The sequence below is a fragment of the Neopelma chrysocephalum genome, unplaced genomic scaffold (assembly GCF_003984885.1).
Source record: "Neopelma chrysocephalum unplaced genomic scaffold, ASM398488v2 Primary Assembly neopelma1_22, whole genome shotgun sequence".
NCBI classification, from domain to species: Eukaryota; Metazoa; Chordata; class Aves; order Passeriformes; family Pipridae; genus Neopelma; species Neopelma chrysocephalum.
Window position 1 is genome coordinate 15,766,313 of NW_020897689.1, and position 16,202 is coordinate 15,782,514.

Here is a 16,202-nt window from a genome sequence, read left to right on the forward strand (position 1 = left end):
CCTCACGTATTAAAACAGCTTTGTAAACAATCTGTTGATCAGTGACACTATTCCCCTAACTCTGTATGAGCAAGGCTTTGTTATGTTCATCTCTGTCTCTCCTGTAATGAAGTCTGCTCATACCAGATGTGAGAAATCATCTCAGAAGTTGATTGCTCAGCAATCTGCAGCCAAGTGAAAATAATGACAGAATTTGTTTCAAAAAATCACTACATGAGAACTGCAGTAATCTGTTGTGGTTTTTTTTTTTAATTCCCAGATTTAAAAGAATCTGTTCTTATTTTGCATTTTATCTCTTTTATCAGGATAAAGAAGAATCAATTCAACGTCATAATGAAAAGACATAGTTCTATAACAATGAAGGGAGGATTTCATGACTTAATGTCTCTGGTATATAAATGGCTGTTTGCCATTTACTCTATTTGGCTTTCTGCTGAGAGCACAGGCTTCATGCAAGCTAGTCTAATTGCTACAATTAGCAAAATTAAATGGCTTATTGTGTGTTTAGACAATTCTTCCCATGTTCTGCGTTGTTATGCTACAGAATTAGTAATTGCAGTGTTGGGCTTGTAAATTCATGGACACGTGTTGCGATTATTTTCATCACACACATCTTGTAGGGGCTCAGCGTAAATAAGCTCATTTAAATAGATGCACATATGCAATTTACTCTGCTTCCCACCATGCACAGGAGCAAGAGAGGCAGCAGCAGGACCACAGAAATCTGCTGAAGTCTTTTCCTTGGCACTGTACAGGCAGTGCAGGGGGTGCAAAGTAAATCTCAGCATCTCAGTCACTCTGGATTGCATGACTTCAGGGATGGAGCAGAGAAAGGGCAGCAACGGCTTTGGGAGCTGAATCACTGGCAGAGCCAACTAAAACTCAATACAGCGCCACTTTTAAGGCTCTTCAGGAGTTATATGATCAAATCACAAAGACTTCAAAATTGTTTAATTTGTGTTCTAAAAAACCCAAAAGGCTGGTTGTGAATATCTGCTGGCCAATAAAAAGTAAATGAATATATTGCATGATTGGAAGTCCCTTTCCAAATAAAGCAGCACCTTTACTTTTACTACCACTTATGAATTGCTCTTTTGGGGAAATAATGATGTATTGGCTAGACCATCGTATGTTTTAAACTAATACGGGTGTAATAGCTATTCATCACATATTAAAAATTACATCTCCAATAAAATTGTAATTTACCCTCTCTGCTTAAAAGTTTACAAAATCAGGCGGATGAGGCATTGAATTTTGGAAGGAAAATTATCTCCAGTGTTATAAAAATTAATTAATAGAGAATTTGTTGTTTTGTCAGTAAAAATGTTGTTTATATGTCATCAAAGCCATATAGCCCAAGCACAGAAACATTGTTCTAGCATGAGAAACATACTTAAATTGACATAAACAAAATCAGAAATTACTTTTTTCATTATTAAATATGCAGGAAAAAGGTATTGCACATATTTGCAAAGAATTTTTTCAGAAAAATTATCTTATTACAGAACAAATAACTTTTAAAATAAGACAAAAATTGTATGTTACATTTTTTATATGTTTTCTGAATGAACCTGGTATATATTACCTCTTCTTTATCTAATTAGAGTAGTGAATAGTAGTTGAATTGTCTTTTCTGTAACAGACAAATACAGACTCTCAAAAGTTTAGGACCAAGTGTTTAACCAGATAAGTTACCATTAAATCCGCTGGCAATTTTTTTGGTTCAGTAGAACAATGCTTTCATAATTCTTACATCTAACAAAGAGATGTGATTGCTTTTCTTTACCAGAATGTGAATATCAAAATATGAACATTTCATTTTCTTGTATTCTGGAATGAAATTTAAAAGGCCTGATTTTTTTTATTATTTCAAAAGCAGAAGTTAATTTTCTTTACAATTTTTTGGGTGGGTTTTTTTGGGTTTTGTTTTTTTGTTGTTTGTTTTTTTGTTTTTTTTTTTTTTTGCTATTGCTGTCTTAACTGAACATTATTGATTTTAAAACTGTCTGTGGTAAAAAGAATAGTGCATATTGATTATTAACTGTCCTTAAGGCCATCATGGAATTTCAACGTGAATGATGTTTAATCTTGGCAATTTCTATAAAAAGTTCTTACAGCATTTAATGTGACTATTCACAGCAATGCAAATTATGAAACGTAGTCATCTGAGTGTTAAGATTTCAATGGCCACCCTGTTCTCAGTACAAGTATCACTGATGTTATGAATGTAACAGAATAAGATTTTGGAGAGCAAATTTTGACTTAGTGTATATTGATTTCTCTCCCTTCCTCAAACAGCGAGACTGAATTCTTAGGACAAGATGCATATATATATAGTGCTGTGCATATACATATATATATATATATATATATATGTGTATGTATATGTTGCTCCGCACTCGGACCCTGCAGTAGTAGTTTGCTTAAGATAAACATTTTTACAAACATTATTAGAAAAAAATCAAAAATGCTGGGAGAGTAAAGAAAGTAAATGTTAGGCATGAAAACCCACATGGATAAATAATACCTCTGTGTCCTTCCTTCCAAAACCAAACAAGAGCAAATCAAACAAACTCACCCCAAACCTTCTTCAGCAACTTTGCAAAGCAAGCACTGGTGCAGACTTTAACCCTTTAAATTTTGTACGAAGGAATGTTTCTTCAATTCTTTAAGCCCTGACCAAAGGGCTCACAGCTCTGAGGAAGAGCAAGGGGATGAGAGGGACAGCAGCACAGGACAAGCCTCACTGACAGCCGTGATGTGCCCCTCTCCCCAGGAGGTACCGGAGGGTGGGTTGAGCTTGCAAAGGCTGCCCACTGTGCCTCATTCAGGCTTAAATTTCTGAGTTGTTAAAGCAGCAGCAAACACATTCAACTGTTTCCAAAAGAAACACATCTTGGATCACAAAGCTTACCATTTGCCCTGTTTGTAAAGAAAACCAGCAATTTCCTTGTGCGAACTAGCGTTTGATTCTGGAGTGAAGGCTCTACTGCATTTGACAGGACAAAGGACTTGCTTCAAAAACCTTTTTTTTAGCAGTTCTTGCACTGGTATATTTTTTGACAAAACATTAGTGCTTTTCTCTGAATAATCAGCTATATATTCATGGAGAGAAGGGCAATCACTTTGTACAAAGCTTCAGGTTTGGACTATCAAAAAATTTTTTATTTAAAAAATTATTATAGAGGCAGTTGGCTACTGCTTAATTTGAAAATACCTAAGAAACCCTTGAAGCATGGGTGTTTTCTGATCTGTGTAAAGTTCCCTCTGCCTTGCAGATTCCTGCACTTTCACAGATTTTTTTTTGTTTTGAGGAACTTGTCCCAGCAAAGAACAACAGGTATCGAACATTTCACTAATAAAAAAAGTCAACATTAAAAATGGCTAATTGAACGCACACAAATAAACATAGTTGGTGTAACCTTGGCCATTTCATAGTACAAATATTCATAATAGGAAAGACTGAAATTAATTCAGCAGCATATACAGCAGTAACTACACTGGATATATCTGACAGCGAACATTACAATACCAATCATCAGGTCTTCTCCATTCTGACAATGCCATTTACAACAATAACTCTTCAGTTCTGCTTCTCTCTCCTAAAATGGATGGAAATAGTTATAGCAAATTTTTTCTTATGGAATCACTTGGTATCTTTACAAGCCACTTACATTTGAAACAGGATCCACAGTTTATAGGGTATTCTAAAAGTACCCATGTAGGCTTTCATATGGCATTACACTGCAAAACAAATCCATAATGTGTGAAAACCAGGTTTACATCAACCTGAAAAAGCCATTTGATAAAATTCATGGACCAATTCTTAAAATCTAAGCTATAAAGAGAATGAAATGTATTAAAAGATTTGAGGTTTATAAAAAGTAACCTTTTATACCATATTTTTAGTTTACAAAAATATCGAAATAATCCATGAGTTTTTCACTCTGCACCAGATTTAAAAAAAATACTATCAAATTTTGACTTGCACCTTTAATGCATTTGAAAGCACCATCAGGGGATACTTTTAACATGAAGGATAATACCATTGACTAGATTTAGGGAGGTATTTAAAACCCAAAAGCTTGCAGCAAAGCACTCTATTACAAGAGATTCAACGTAATTTTTAGACGCATCTGGACAAAAGTCTTGAACAGGCAGAAGAGACTCTTTCACATAACTTTCTTATATTATACTTCTGTGAATATACTTACTAAGAGGTGACTGAAAGCCTTTAAAAGACACCACTTTCACCTCGGGTTGGGAAAAATCAGAGCTGTCTCTACATGTTGAGAACTTGGTTGGTCTTCCCTGCTTCTTTTTCTGGTAGGGCTTGTGCCACTTGTTATCTGTCCCTCAGGCAATATCAACCTTGCAGTTATACAATGTTTGGCACTAGAAGGGTATGGCATGTCACAGTCTCTTGTCACCCCTGCATACATTCACACACTGAATCATGCATTCTCAGTCCTGAAACAGAGAAGTCTCAGTGTGTTCATCTCCTTGTAGTTTCTTCTGAAATGTCTGAATGGGGTCCTCCAAAAAGTTTAGAATATGAAAACTATACTTCCCTGTTCTTTCACTTTTTTTTTTTTGCAAAGTGAACATTGAATCATGATTATCATTTAATGTATATCACTACATGTTAGAGCTCCTTATTTCTCCTGAAAACCAGAAGTGAGCTGCATAGGATTTCTGCTAAAAGTAACATCAAGAAGCTAAATTTTATTTTAAAGAGACTTTGAAATTCCACAGAAAGCAAACAGTTCTGGTAGTATTAATTTTTATGACCTAATTAATCAAAATTTAGTTTACTTTCCTTTGACAGCCTTACAAACATGACAATGTATCTTTTCAATTAAGAACCATTTTGCATACCTAACCTAACCTGAATGGTTGATTTATGGGAGTGTTGAAGACTAGTATGCTCCTATTTTTTTCTCCAGAAAACATTTTTCATAACAGAAACACTGTGTGCTAGTTTTGTTATTTTTGAAAAGGTAGGTTTTTCGTTTATTTTTGCCATTGATTTTGGAAATATCAGTCATTAATTTCTAAAATAAAATGCACTACTGGCTAAAGTTGAAAGCTCTTATTTGGTTGTAAGTACTGTGCAGTCAGAGTTTCATAGCAGCAAGGGGTCGTGGGTGAGTTTCCCTAGCTGAAGTAACTGATCTGTATGTGTGGGTCAAGGTTTTTTTTAGGCTTTCAGATGATGCTGCTGTATCAGTGTCCTGCAGACAGACTGCACACAATGGATCAAATGATAATCATGATGATAGCCAGACTAAAACACTACAGCTTGCTGCTCTACTTGTAGTACACAGTTTAGTTATTCCTACAGCCCTACTGTCAACCCTTAATTTGGACTGTAACACTGGAGCTTCTTCAAGCCGTGTTTTTGCTTTGTTTACAATGTGGTTTCATATTCCAAGCGCTCCTGGATAAGGGCATCATCTTTATACTGTAGCCGTGGAGGAGCAGGGGAACATTCAAATGCCAAGATTGCCTTCCTCAGGCTCCTGTCCAACACATGTCTCTCCCATGCTGGGTACCTGTTCCTGAACAGATCAATTTTAATGACAGACTCCTCAATCCTTGGTGGCCGGGATGAAGGTGTGGATGGTGCGGTGGGTCTCACCTGAAACACAGGCACACATCCATCCCTCTCTGCAAATTTTTGATCCCGCTCGCTTGTGACACTCCGGTTGTTGGAGATGGACCTTAGCGTGCTTGTGGCCACTTCTGGGGGTAGGGTGAAGGCAGTGGCAGGGTCCTCACAAGCACAGCTTGGCGACTGCCCAAACCTTGGTCCATTGGGGTGAAAGAAGGCATAGTACATTAACATAAAAACGATGCCTGTTAAAAAGCTGCTGAACACTACACACAGTGCTGGTATGGCAAATGCATCAGAGATTTGGGGGGCTTTGTACAGATACCAGAGAACACTCAAGGCAGTGTTTTCTAAAAGGATGACAAAATAGTAAATGAAAAGCCTACAGCGTGTCCTTCCTTCCTTGACATTGAACCAGCTGAAGATATAGATTATACCAACAACCATGTCGAAAACTATCTCCTCCCATTTAGTGATGCAAAACTCTGTCTCGCAGTGAACAATCCAGAAGGTCATGATGCACCAATGCAACACGATGAAGATCCCAAAGTACAGCTGGAAAACTGAGGCAAACAGAGCAAAAGTAATGACCCTTGCTGCAATTGTGAAGAAATGCCAGCAAAACTGGATTATAACAGCCATATAACTGATGGGTTTCTTGTCATCACGGGAGTCACGGAGGGCCTTTTGGTAGGAAGCCAAAGCCCAGGCCAGGGATACGAGAGATGCTGCAGCAGTAAGACCTAGGAGGAAACAGGAGATGTAGTTAAGGCATAATTAGTATGTCAGTGCTTGGCTGAAACCGGTGAGATCCTTACTGCTTTAAATACATTCTCCACCACTGACATAATAAAACCTCTTCCTTCTCCTTTAGCTCAGAGACCCCAACAGCTGAGATTTCATTGCCCTTACAATGCTGGATACACAAAAACAAGAGTGGTCATCAAACCGCACTCTGAACCGCCTCTCTAGCAATTACATGTTTGAAACAAATTAACTAATTCACAACTTTGAGCAAGTTGGAGATGAGCGTCTCTGTCAGCTCTGTGACTTAATGGGACCTGCTATCGTTATTGTTTTCAAGAGAGAATATGAATGTTCTGATTTTGATAAATCAGTAAGGAAACCTAATATAAAGCAACTAAGTCTTTCTAATTAAAATGTCAGCATCATATACAGTTAAAATAAATCAATAACAACGTGAGCATAAATCTGCATTTTAAAAATAAATTTATGTAACTCTTGTTACATGAAAATGTAAACTGACTGCTTTACTCTTGCTAAGGGAAAAAAATGCCCATTTTGATATTTTAAACAGAATTTTAATAAGTATAAAATGTCAAAACTTATTTTCTTTCAGCTGGAAATTAAATTTATTTTAGAAATGTTGGAATTGTCTACCCAATTAAAATTCTGAGTAAAGATGCTCCTAAAGTAGGGGTTTATGATTAATATAGCAATATAGCCATTCTATCTCCCATATATCACAGAGTTGCCTACTTACAAGGCCCTAAACTATAATATTTTGGTAAAACTTCAAAATTATTTCAAGAATTGAATATGAAATTATTTCTCATAAGATTTCAAACATTAGTTCTGTGAAAATACAAAAAAATACAAAAATACAAAAACTGTAAACCAATTATTTTTTTAAAAGACCATTTTATATTTATTTTGAATGTGTATTATTCTTTTCTCCTCAAGGGACTTTGACTCTTGTCTGTACGTAAATTAAAAAAAAAAAGTTAATTTGAATCTAATTTTTAAACTAATCTGTTACTTCCATACACTACCAGAAACGTACCTTACATTCCCATTTCAGAAGTGGTATAGTTCAGCATAACTATTCAAATGCTTAATACTTACATAGCATTCTGTTAGAAATGATAATAATTCTTCTTTACTAGAAGATTAATTTTTGTTTACTTACGACTCATATCAACCTGCTTTGGATGGAAATGGGATTTGCAATTGAAATGCAAAATCCCAGCCTTTCAAGTGTATTTATTATTTAAATAAAATTGCAATAAATGTTGTATACAGAGGAAAAATGTATCAAACATTTTATACTTAACACTGGTTTATTACCAAGCCTAATTTTACATACAGCTAATGAATGAATTCATAAGTCTCAGCATCCCAGACTGAGAGTTTATTCACAGACCATTTAAAGATAATGATGCTTCAGCTTATTCTATTTCTAAGCCGTTCCTTAACTTTGAACTAGTTATTGAAGTAAATCAAACTGACATGAAGAAAACATTTCTTTTGTCTGCTGTTAAAAGCTGTTTAATCATTTCAACAAGCTTTGGTTCTGGATGCATAGCCAAGATTTTTCTTCCCTGTTCAAGAATATATTACTTAACTATTATAAATTTTATGAAATTTTATTAATACAGAATGTTAAATTTAAGCTGAAATACATATTGCTATTTACTTCAGAAAAAAAGGAGGTTATTTTAAAACAGAAAAATGCAGGTTATGGAAATACTACCTGATTCTGATGGAAAAATTCTATTTAAGCAATGGCTTAACACATTAACATTTTGCTCAGTAAGTAGTACAGAGAGATTAATTGCTTTCAGGATGGATTGTGTTTGCCATTGTTTCTCCCTCGGTCACCGGCAGGGTTCTAATAATGTTGTGAGCTCCCATGAATTTAAAATCCCTTTGTTTTAAAAATAAAAATAATAACAAACAATCAGTAGAAACATACAGCAAACTTAGGATTCCAGGGAGAATTTTTAACAAAACTTCATCAATTTAATTCCCATGTAGATGCCTGGATGGCAAAACACCAGCGTTACTGCTCGAATCCTCCTTCATGGAGAAAATAAGCTATCAGCAATGAGGACAGGAAGAAATGGTGTAAATTGCTATTTTCATTTCTGACTTGTATGTATGTTTTCTCACACTGGGCTACCCTTCTGTTTGTTATCTCTGAAGACAACACTATGATCTGAAAATGTAAGTTCTTGTTTTCCTGTAGGAATGTTTTAAGTATTGAAAAAACACAGTTCGTTTCCCTCATGAAATGAAAAGTTTGGAAAGGTAGATGAATAGGATAAAGGGTAAAAGAATCTTTCAATACAAATGAGCCACTCTGAACAAGAGCTCAAAAGTAGCATTATCAGCACAGGAAAAAATAATGTGAGCAAGAAATCCACATGTTTTCTTTGCAAATCTAACTTTAATGACCTCACACACTCCCCCTGAGGTTTGTAGAGATATCATCAGTTTTGCATTAGGAAGTGTAAAATCATTCAATAATGCACACAGAATATAATGTTAAATTCATAGGAATTTCCAGTGTTCTAATGCTAATTAATTCATAGTCATTGTCTGGGACAGAAAGAAGCAAGTACAATAGTAATGTAATTCTGTTATTTAAATAGTCATTAACAGGGAATCATCCTTTGCTTTTACAGGACAAACTCAGGAATATTGGCAAACAGGAGAGAAAGGAGACAAGGAAATGTACAAAAGGAAAGAACTGTCAATTAATGTATTATGTATCTACCCTTGTGCTATTGGCAATGGTGTTAGGGATATAGAATTAAGATAAGGTTAAGCACTTCATGGGCTCCATCTGTTCCTCTTTATTGATGAGACTAAGCACTAAAGAATTATTAAAAGTAAATTAATAATGAAAATAATAATGTAAAAGTGATGCAAATGGCAGTTTGCTAAGAAATGTCACTATATAAATAATTCACCAGGAATGGTCAGAGATAAAGTGAATTATTGTAGCACTGAATGGATAATTCATTAACTAGAACCTATTGATGCAGTTGCTGAGTATGTGTTTGTATAAACCTCTTTATCCCTACTTCAAAAGAGGAACTAAAATAAATTCCTATTGCTATCAAAACAAAACTTTACCAATGCAGGTGGTTTAACTTCTGCAGTCAGGAAGGCTCATTTGCCACCCAGAAATGAACAGAAATTGGATGCGATCTGTGGAGCCACCATTCATGAGGAACAGGAACCAGCTTTGCTGCTTGCTCAACTGCAGCCTCTGTACACTCTTTGGGTGCTGCAGCAGCTTTATGGTGTATTTGACAATCTTGTATTATGAGAGTCTTGTATTTAGGGTCTTGATCTCAGAAATTAAGATTAAATAGCCATTCCCAGTGAATATATACACAAGCAATTGTATGCTCATCTGTTACAGACTGTTGAAAGAACAGGAAAATTCTCTAAAATGGCCTTAGGAAGAATGAAACATGTTCCCATTTCTTTCTTTTCTGAAGCTGAACCTTCAAGTATTTTTCCATAGTATGTGATTTGGTCTTTAAAGTTCTGTCTGTAAGAGGAAAGAAATACAGGCTTTGCATAGGTAAAGCATCACTTCACAATTTGCATCAGGCAAATGATGCTTTTGTCTGTTTCTAAAATGGACACCTGACATACTCTAAATAGCAATGAACGGGAGTGGGATTGTATGTACCCACTTTGCAGATTAGCCCATCAACAACAGTCACAATAGTGAGAAAATAATACATTGTATCAAGAAAACTTTCTGCTAGGAACTAATTATAATCTGTTTTGAGTGAAAAATACAATTTAACCTCTTTTATTCTGTTAAGGGTTTGTATTACTTAATTATGTTGTTTGCATAAAGGAATGACAACTTTTTATTACAGATGTATTTCAGATATTCTTAAGATAGTACACTGTCTGTCTGATAAACAAAGAACAGAACTGCCTTGACTGAATTATAATTTTAATTTTTCCCCCAGAAATTATTAATTTCTCTAAGATATGTTTGCATTTTATAGAGTGCGGCATATCTGTACTGATAATTTAAATATAAAATTTAATACACTGCAATGAGCTACACCTCCTTAGAGACTTAGCAAGTCCTAACGTGACTTTCACAAATGAAAGCAAATATATATGAGAGAAAAGAGACTGTATACAAAGACGAATACATTCACAAATGTAAGATTTCAGGGAAGCAAGCAAGCTCAAATAACTACAGGAGAGCCAATGAAATTCTTCTCCACAGTATTTGTGAGAAATCTGAGAGAAGTATGTTGTTCATGAGCAATCCAAATAGAATTGCTCACAGCACATACAGTTTTTCTATATTACATCTCTGCATGGCAATTCACAACTTAGTTGTATCTTGCTAACACTTCTACCTTTGCATGATATCCCACAATATAATCTTTAGACTGGAGTGTAGCTGAAAAAAATACAGGTCTCATTCTCACAGTAATTTTATTTTACTCCTAATTTGTACTTGAGATAGTAAAGGCATATTCAAGTCCATAAATCACTTTTTTCTAATCACATCAGTCCATAAATTCTATATAGCATAAGTACAGAACAGCTCGAGTCAGCTGCAACCCATATAAATGGATGAACTGATCACAGAAAGTGCTCCTTGACATTCAACCTGATTTCAGAAATCAAACTACTGCCAACTGTGTCTGTCTCTGCTTCATCCTTCCTTTTAAACTTGTGCTCATCTCACCGTGCCTTAGAGTAAACTTATCTAAAAGCAGGAATACCAAATGCAGCAGGACATCTGGGCATGACAACATTTTCTGGGATCTGGGATTATGAAACATTATTTTAAGAAAGCCTATTTTATGAGTTTCCTACTCAACTGGAGAGGTGCTGATAGATGCATCCAAGCTTCCAGGTGCTTCTCTGAACCAAAGCCAAGGTTCTCTACTATTCAAATCTTAGTCCTGTAGGAAACAGCATATCATGACTGCATCCCTCCAGCTTCAGAAAATGCCTTGCTGTATTTACACAGCTTTTGCTATGTTGCTCTGCAAGTATAGCCACAAGCTAGAGATTCACGTGGAGGCAGGCTTGCAGGCAGCTTGACAATTGTCTATGGGTTTCTTCGCTAGTTCTTTTATTCCCATACATAGTACAGCAATGTATGGCATGGTGTACATACTGTGCTTCCATACGTGCTTTAGTACATAGGACGCTTTGCATGTTTTAAGGGCAGCTTTTGATCACATCAAGGACCATAACGTCCAGGGCATCAATATGTGTTTCACTCCCTGACCAATACTGTGAGATGAAACCTAAAGATAAATCTGACCTTTTCCATGCTTTCCTATTATCTAAAGGGATAACAATATAAGCTCTCCCCCTCACCTGGGTTATTTCCTCATAAGCTTGTTGCCAAGATAATCCTATTACTTTCCCACATCAGCAAGTTTGTCATATATTAGCTGTCCTAAATCAAGATCAAAAGCATTCTGTTCAACTGAAATAAGCTGCCTGAGGTCAGAAAAGGACTTTGTTCTTCTTTTTTAAGTACCACTAGATCTGATTCTGTCTAGATAGAAATGCCACCCTACTGTAACATTCCATTTCTCTAGTTTTACGCTCAGACTGTTTGCTACCCACAAACATGGGACTGTCAGTGTCTGAGGATGAGTCTCCAGTAGTTCACATTTCCAGTTTTTGCCACAGGCTGCATTCACAGACAGGGATTTTCAGGGCAGCAGTTTCATCAGCTTGCCAACATTCAGCTCAGCTTTCTCCCACAGTATACCGAGGCAGCGTAATACAGCATAAGGGGTGACAGGAACTCTTCCTTGTCGAAATTTAAGTCAGTATTATGCCTGATATTACTTCTCCTATGTGTTATGCAATTATCATAGAAGATGCTAGCATATATAGGAATCCCATGATTCCTCTCAGCTGCTTTCTATAGATTAACAGTTCTGGTGAGACAGCTTCCAGCTGTTTCTTTCATTTGGCTCACGACAACAACTTACCATTGCCCTGGAACTCTAGAAACATTCTATATATTAATGTTACTTTCAACCTTACTTATTTTACCTACTCCTATTTTTTTACCAGCAGTGTTTTGGATTCTGCATAGACAACACGAGTCGACTGACGAGTTTGGCTTACTGCATGTATCTTGAACAGATTCTTAGGGTCTTTACAAGACACCTGCCTAATGATTTATCTCTTGCTGCACTCAAGGTAATTTCCACCTTAGCAAATCTAACTGTTAGACATAATGTTGAGAAGCTTCTGCTGAGCAGCAATCCTGGTCATAGCTTTAAATACATGAATGATAGTCATAATTTTATTTCAAGATAACATCAAGAACAGTTCCCCTTTGCCTTGCCCCTAGTTCCAAATTCATTCTTTTACCCAAATTTTGGTGTATTTCAGGAGTTCTCTTAGAAACTATGAATCAAATCAATGCAGATAAAGAGAGTCAACTTGCCATGCAGGGACAACAAGAACCACGAAATCATTTTGCCTGTTAGGAATCCAAACTTAGACTTCTGTACTTTCACAGCTAGACTCGTCTGTTAGGCAATTTGGTAACTTTTATTCCAGTGAAGTATGTGCAGCAGAAACATACCCACTGACTCCAGGCTCATTTCCATGATTTCTACATTTCTTCTTAGGCTTTCAATGCCTTGAGGTTGCTGCAAGTAGCTTACAGAAATCAAGGGATTATCTGGAGAATGCAGCAACCCCAAGCAGAACAAAACCCCTGCCATTAGCTCTTGAGAAGAAACATCACGACAACATAATGCTAAGCTAAATATAGGGCACCATCTATGGGAGAAGGCTCCACCTGCACTGCTCTGTCCAATGTACTGCATATATGGACACCTTCCATAAAGTCAGTACCAGCTGCAGTAGCACTTCTCCCTGCCACCCAACAGGAGAAAGAGAAAAATATATAGCTTACTAGACCTGTAAAAATCCTGTTAAAACATAAGTTCTGAGGAAATGCCTTTCTGTTGATCCACATTTCTATGATTCTGCCTATACTCTTCTGTTGAGCTTTGCTTAGGCAGCTTCTGAACAAATTTTATCCTGGTATATTTCAGTGACTTGTAGGAACCAGGCACACAGATTTCCATTTCATGGCCACTAACAAGATCAACCGGAACTGTTTTATTGGAAATGCTTTGGAAAAATATTCAAGTGAAAAAAACCACAAAAGATGTACACAGTAAACGCCATTTAGACAATTTTAGTCTTCCATGAAAACAATTTTTTTTTTTTTAGGAATATGCAACTTTTTTAAAAAAATACACTGTACTTAGCCTACAAGAGTGTTTAAGCATGAATAGGGAGAAAATTAGTATTAACATTTGTTTCTTTCATAAAGTCATTGTATCACCTGTCCAAAGGTTTGTATGCTGTCCCTCCCAGCTCGCAGGCTTGGGGCTGCTGCAGGTGTGGGCTCAACCCACACATCAAAATATGGTAAGAAAGTAAAACTTCAGAATAAAAACTCTCAAAGCAACAATACAAAACTAGAAATGAAATGGTACAAAATTTGGAAATAAATCTGTTGAAGTAAAAACATGGTGGTGATAGAAATAGTATTGGTTTCCTAATCAATTCTCCATAAAACTGTTTTCTAATGTACTGGGTGTCTACGCTCAAGTGCTGGCAGGGGGACACAGGGGGTGGCCTCTATGAGGAGAGGCCAGGAGCCTGCATCATGCCAGACACAGATGGTTCCAGCCAGTATCCAGCCAGCTCCAAAGTGAGACACCACAGGACACAGCAGAGACTGTCAGCCAAGATGGTAGCACCTCTGGAAAAAATATTTAAGGAAGAACAAAAAATCCTGTTAGGCAGAGGAGAGGGGAAAGAAGGACATAAGAACAGCAGTATAAATATTAGGGTGAGAGAATAAGGAAAGGGAGGAGGTGCTCCAAGCCCCTGTGGGAGACAACCATGGTGGAGCAGGTAATTTCCCACCACTTGTGAAGGACCATGAGGGAGAAGATATACACCCTTCAGCACATGGATATGGAAACTGTGGCCCCTGGAGAGCCCACACTGGAGCAGGTTTGTCTTGAAGGAACTATATCTTGTAGGAGGGATCATGCTGGAGCAGAGGAAAAGTGTGAGGAGAAAGGAGCAGGAGAGAGAAACTGTTACTGACTGATTGTGACCCCCCATTGCCCATCACCCTGTGCCACATGGGATGGGGAGGCAGAAGGGTCAGGGATGAAGGAGTGAAGTTGATGTCAGTAAAAGTGGGATACAGGGAGAAAAACTTGTTTTATTTTGTACCTGTGTTTCTCACTATCCATATCTGTTTTCACTGACAATAAATTAAATAAGTTTTCCACAAGTTGAGTCTGTTTTACCTGTGATGTTAACTGCTAAGGGATCTCCCTTTACTGCAACCCACAAGGATTTTTATCCTCTTTTCTCACCCTTCCCTGCTGAGCAAGGGGAGTAAACAAGCAGTTGGGTGGGTGTCTGAGTGCAATCCAAGGTCAACACATCCCATCTAATCACCTCATGCCAATATATTTTTGCATGCACAAATCGTGCATATGGTCATTGCTTGAGGGGCCAGATTGTACCTTCTCCTTCCAGGACCACCCAAGAAAAAGGTTTTTTTCCTTGCACAGGGATACATGGAATACACCTCAAACTTATGTAAACCCTCCTTCCTCTGAAGGGTGTTTTGCCACCTGCCAGCCCCTACAAGGCAGCACTGGCTGCCAAAAACTGGTTGTCGGTGAATATAAAAGCTGTCACATTATTTCCTGAGATTTAATGAAAGGATGAGGGAGGAGAACGTACCCAGGAGAATTAGAAATTTAGTACACATACAATTTTTCTATGCCTGTAGAGAATAGTATAAATTCTGAAAAAGGAAGTACATATCAACATTTTTTTAGTGTAACCTAGTCACAAAAAATTTACTATTTTTTTTTAATAGTGAAACAAGGAAAAAATTCATAGTTCAGTAATGCGTTTCATAGATATGGAAATATATTTTAAGTGAGATAGCACAGTTGCAATCAGTGTGAATGCAATACAAGCCACAGAGCATTGCCTTATGAACACTGAGTGAATCCCTTGTGTTCAAACAAGTGATTAAGAATTCAAAAGTTTAAAACAAGGGAGAAAACATCCTTGTCGCAGGGTACCTGTCGTGAAGTCTTGGTCCAAAGGGGGAAGAAAGACACACAAGACACACTAGGATGGTGAGACAAAGAGATGTCTGCCTGCTCAGCGCAGCAGGCAGCCTTTATTGAGCTTGCTAACTTCTACTTTCCCACACACAACACAAACATATTCCCACAACAACACCCAGGAATTTAAGCACCTGCACATTACTAAACAGCCTTAACCTTGTACTCCCTGCAACCCAAGGCCGTGTCCATGGAAACCATCTAACCAGCTCCACTGCTCCCATGGAACACGGTCTAACTTTTGCACTACCTCAATCTTCAATTGTGGGGCTACAACTTCACCCCACACATCCTTCCAAAGGATATTTACCTTGACTTTAAAAATGCACATTTTTTCAGTCTGACTTTATCTACCTTTGGTTTTCAGCCACAGATTTGCCTGAATTTCTGTAGGGTTCAAACAACTTCATCATAATATTTCATGGATCAGCAGAATTTTAAAATTAAAGGTTTCCAGGACATCAGTTTTACACTTAGAAGTCCTCAGTACCCTTGAAAGTGTATAATGTCAGGGCATCCTTAGAAATATGTCTTTCTTTCTTGCTTTCTCTTTCTCTTTCTCTTTTTCTCTTTCTCTCTTTCTCTCTTTCTCTTTCTCTTTCTCTTTCTCTTTCTCTTTCTCTTTCTCT

General features: G+C 37.0%; 1 protein-coding gene across 1 annotated transcript in view; it reads right to left on the reverse strand.

The window, feature by feature from the left end:
• Positions 1–1,949: 1,949 nt before the first annotated feature.
• The window catches only part of XKR4 (XK related 4), a 226,860-nt gene continuing 212,607 nt past the window's right edge, over positions 1,950–16,202 (reverse strand). Inside the window, exon 3 of the mRNA XM_027672994.1 lies at positions 1,950–6,357. Coding sequence (XP_027528795.1) covers positions 5,411–6,357 — 947 coding nt within the window. The 3' untranslated portion in view covers positions 1,950–5,410. The remainder of the gene's footprint in view (positions 6,358–16,202) is intronic.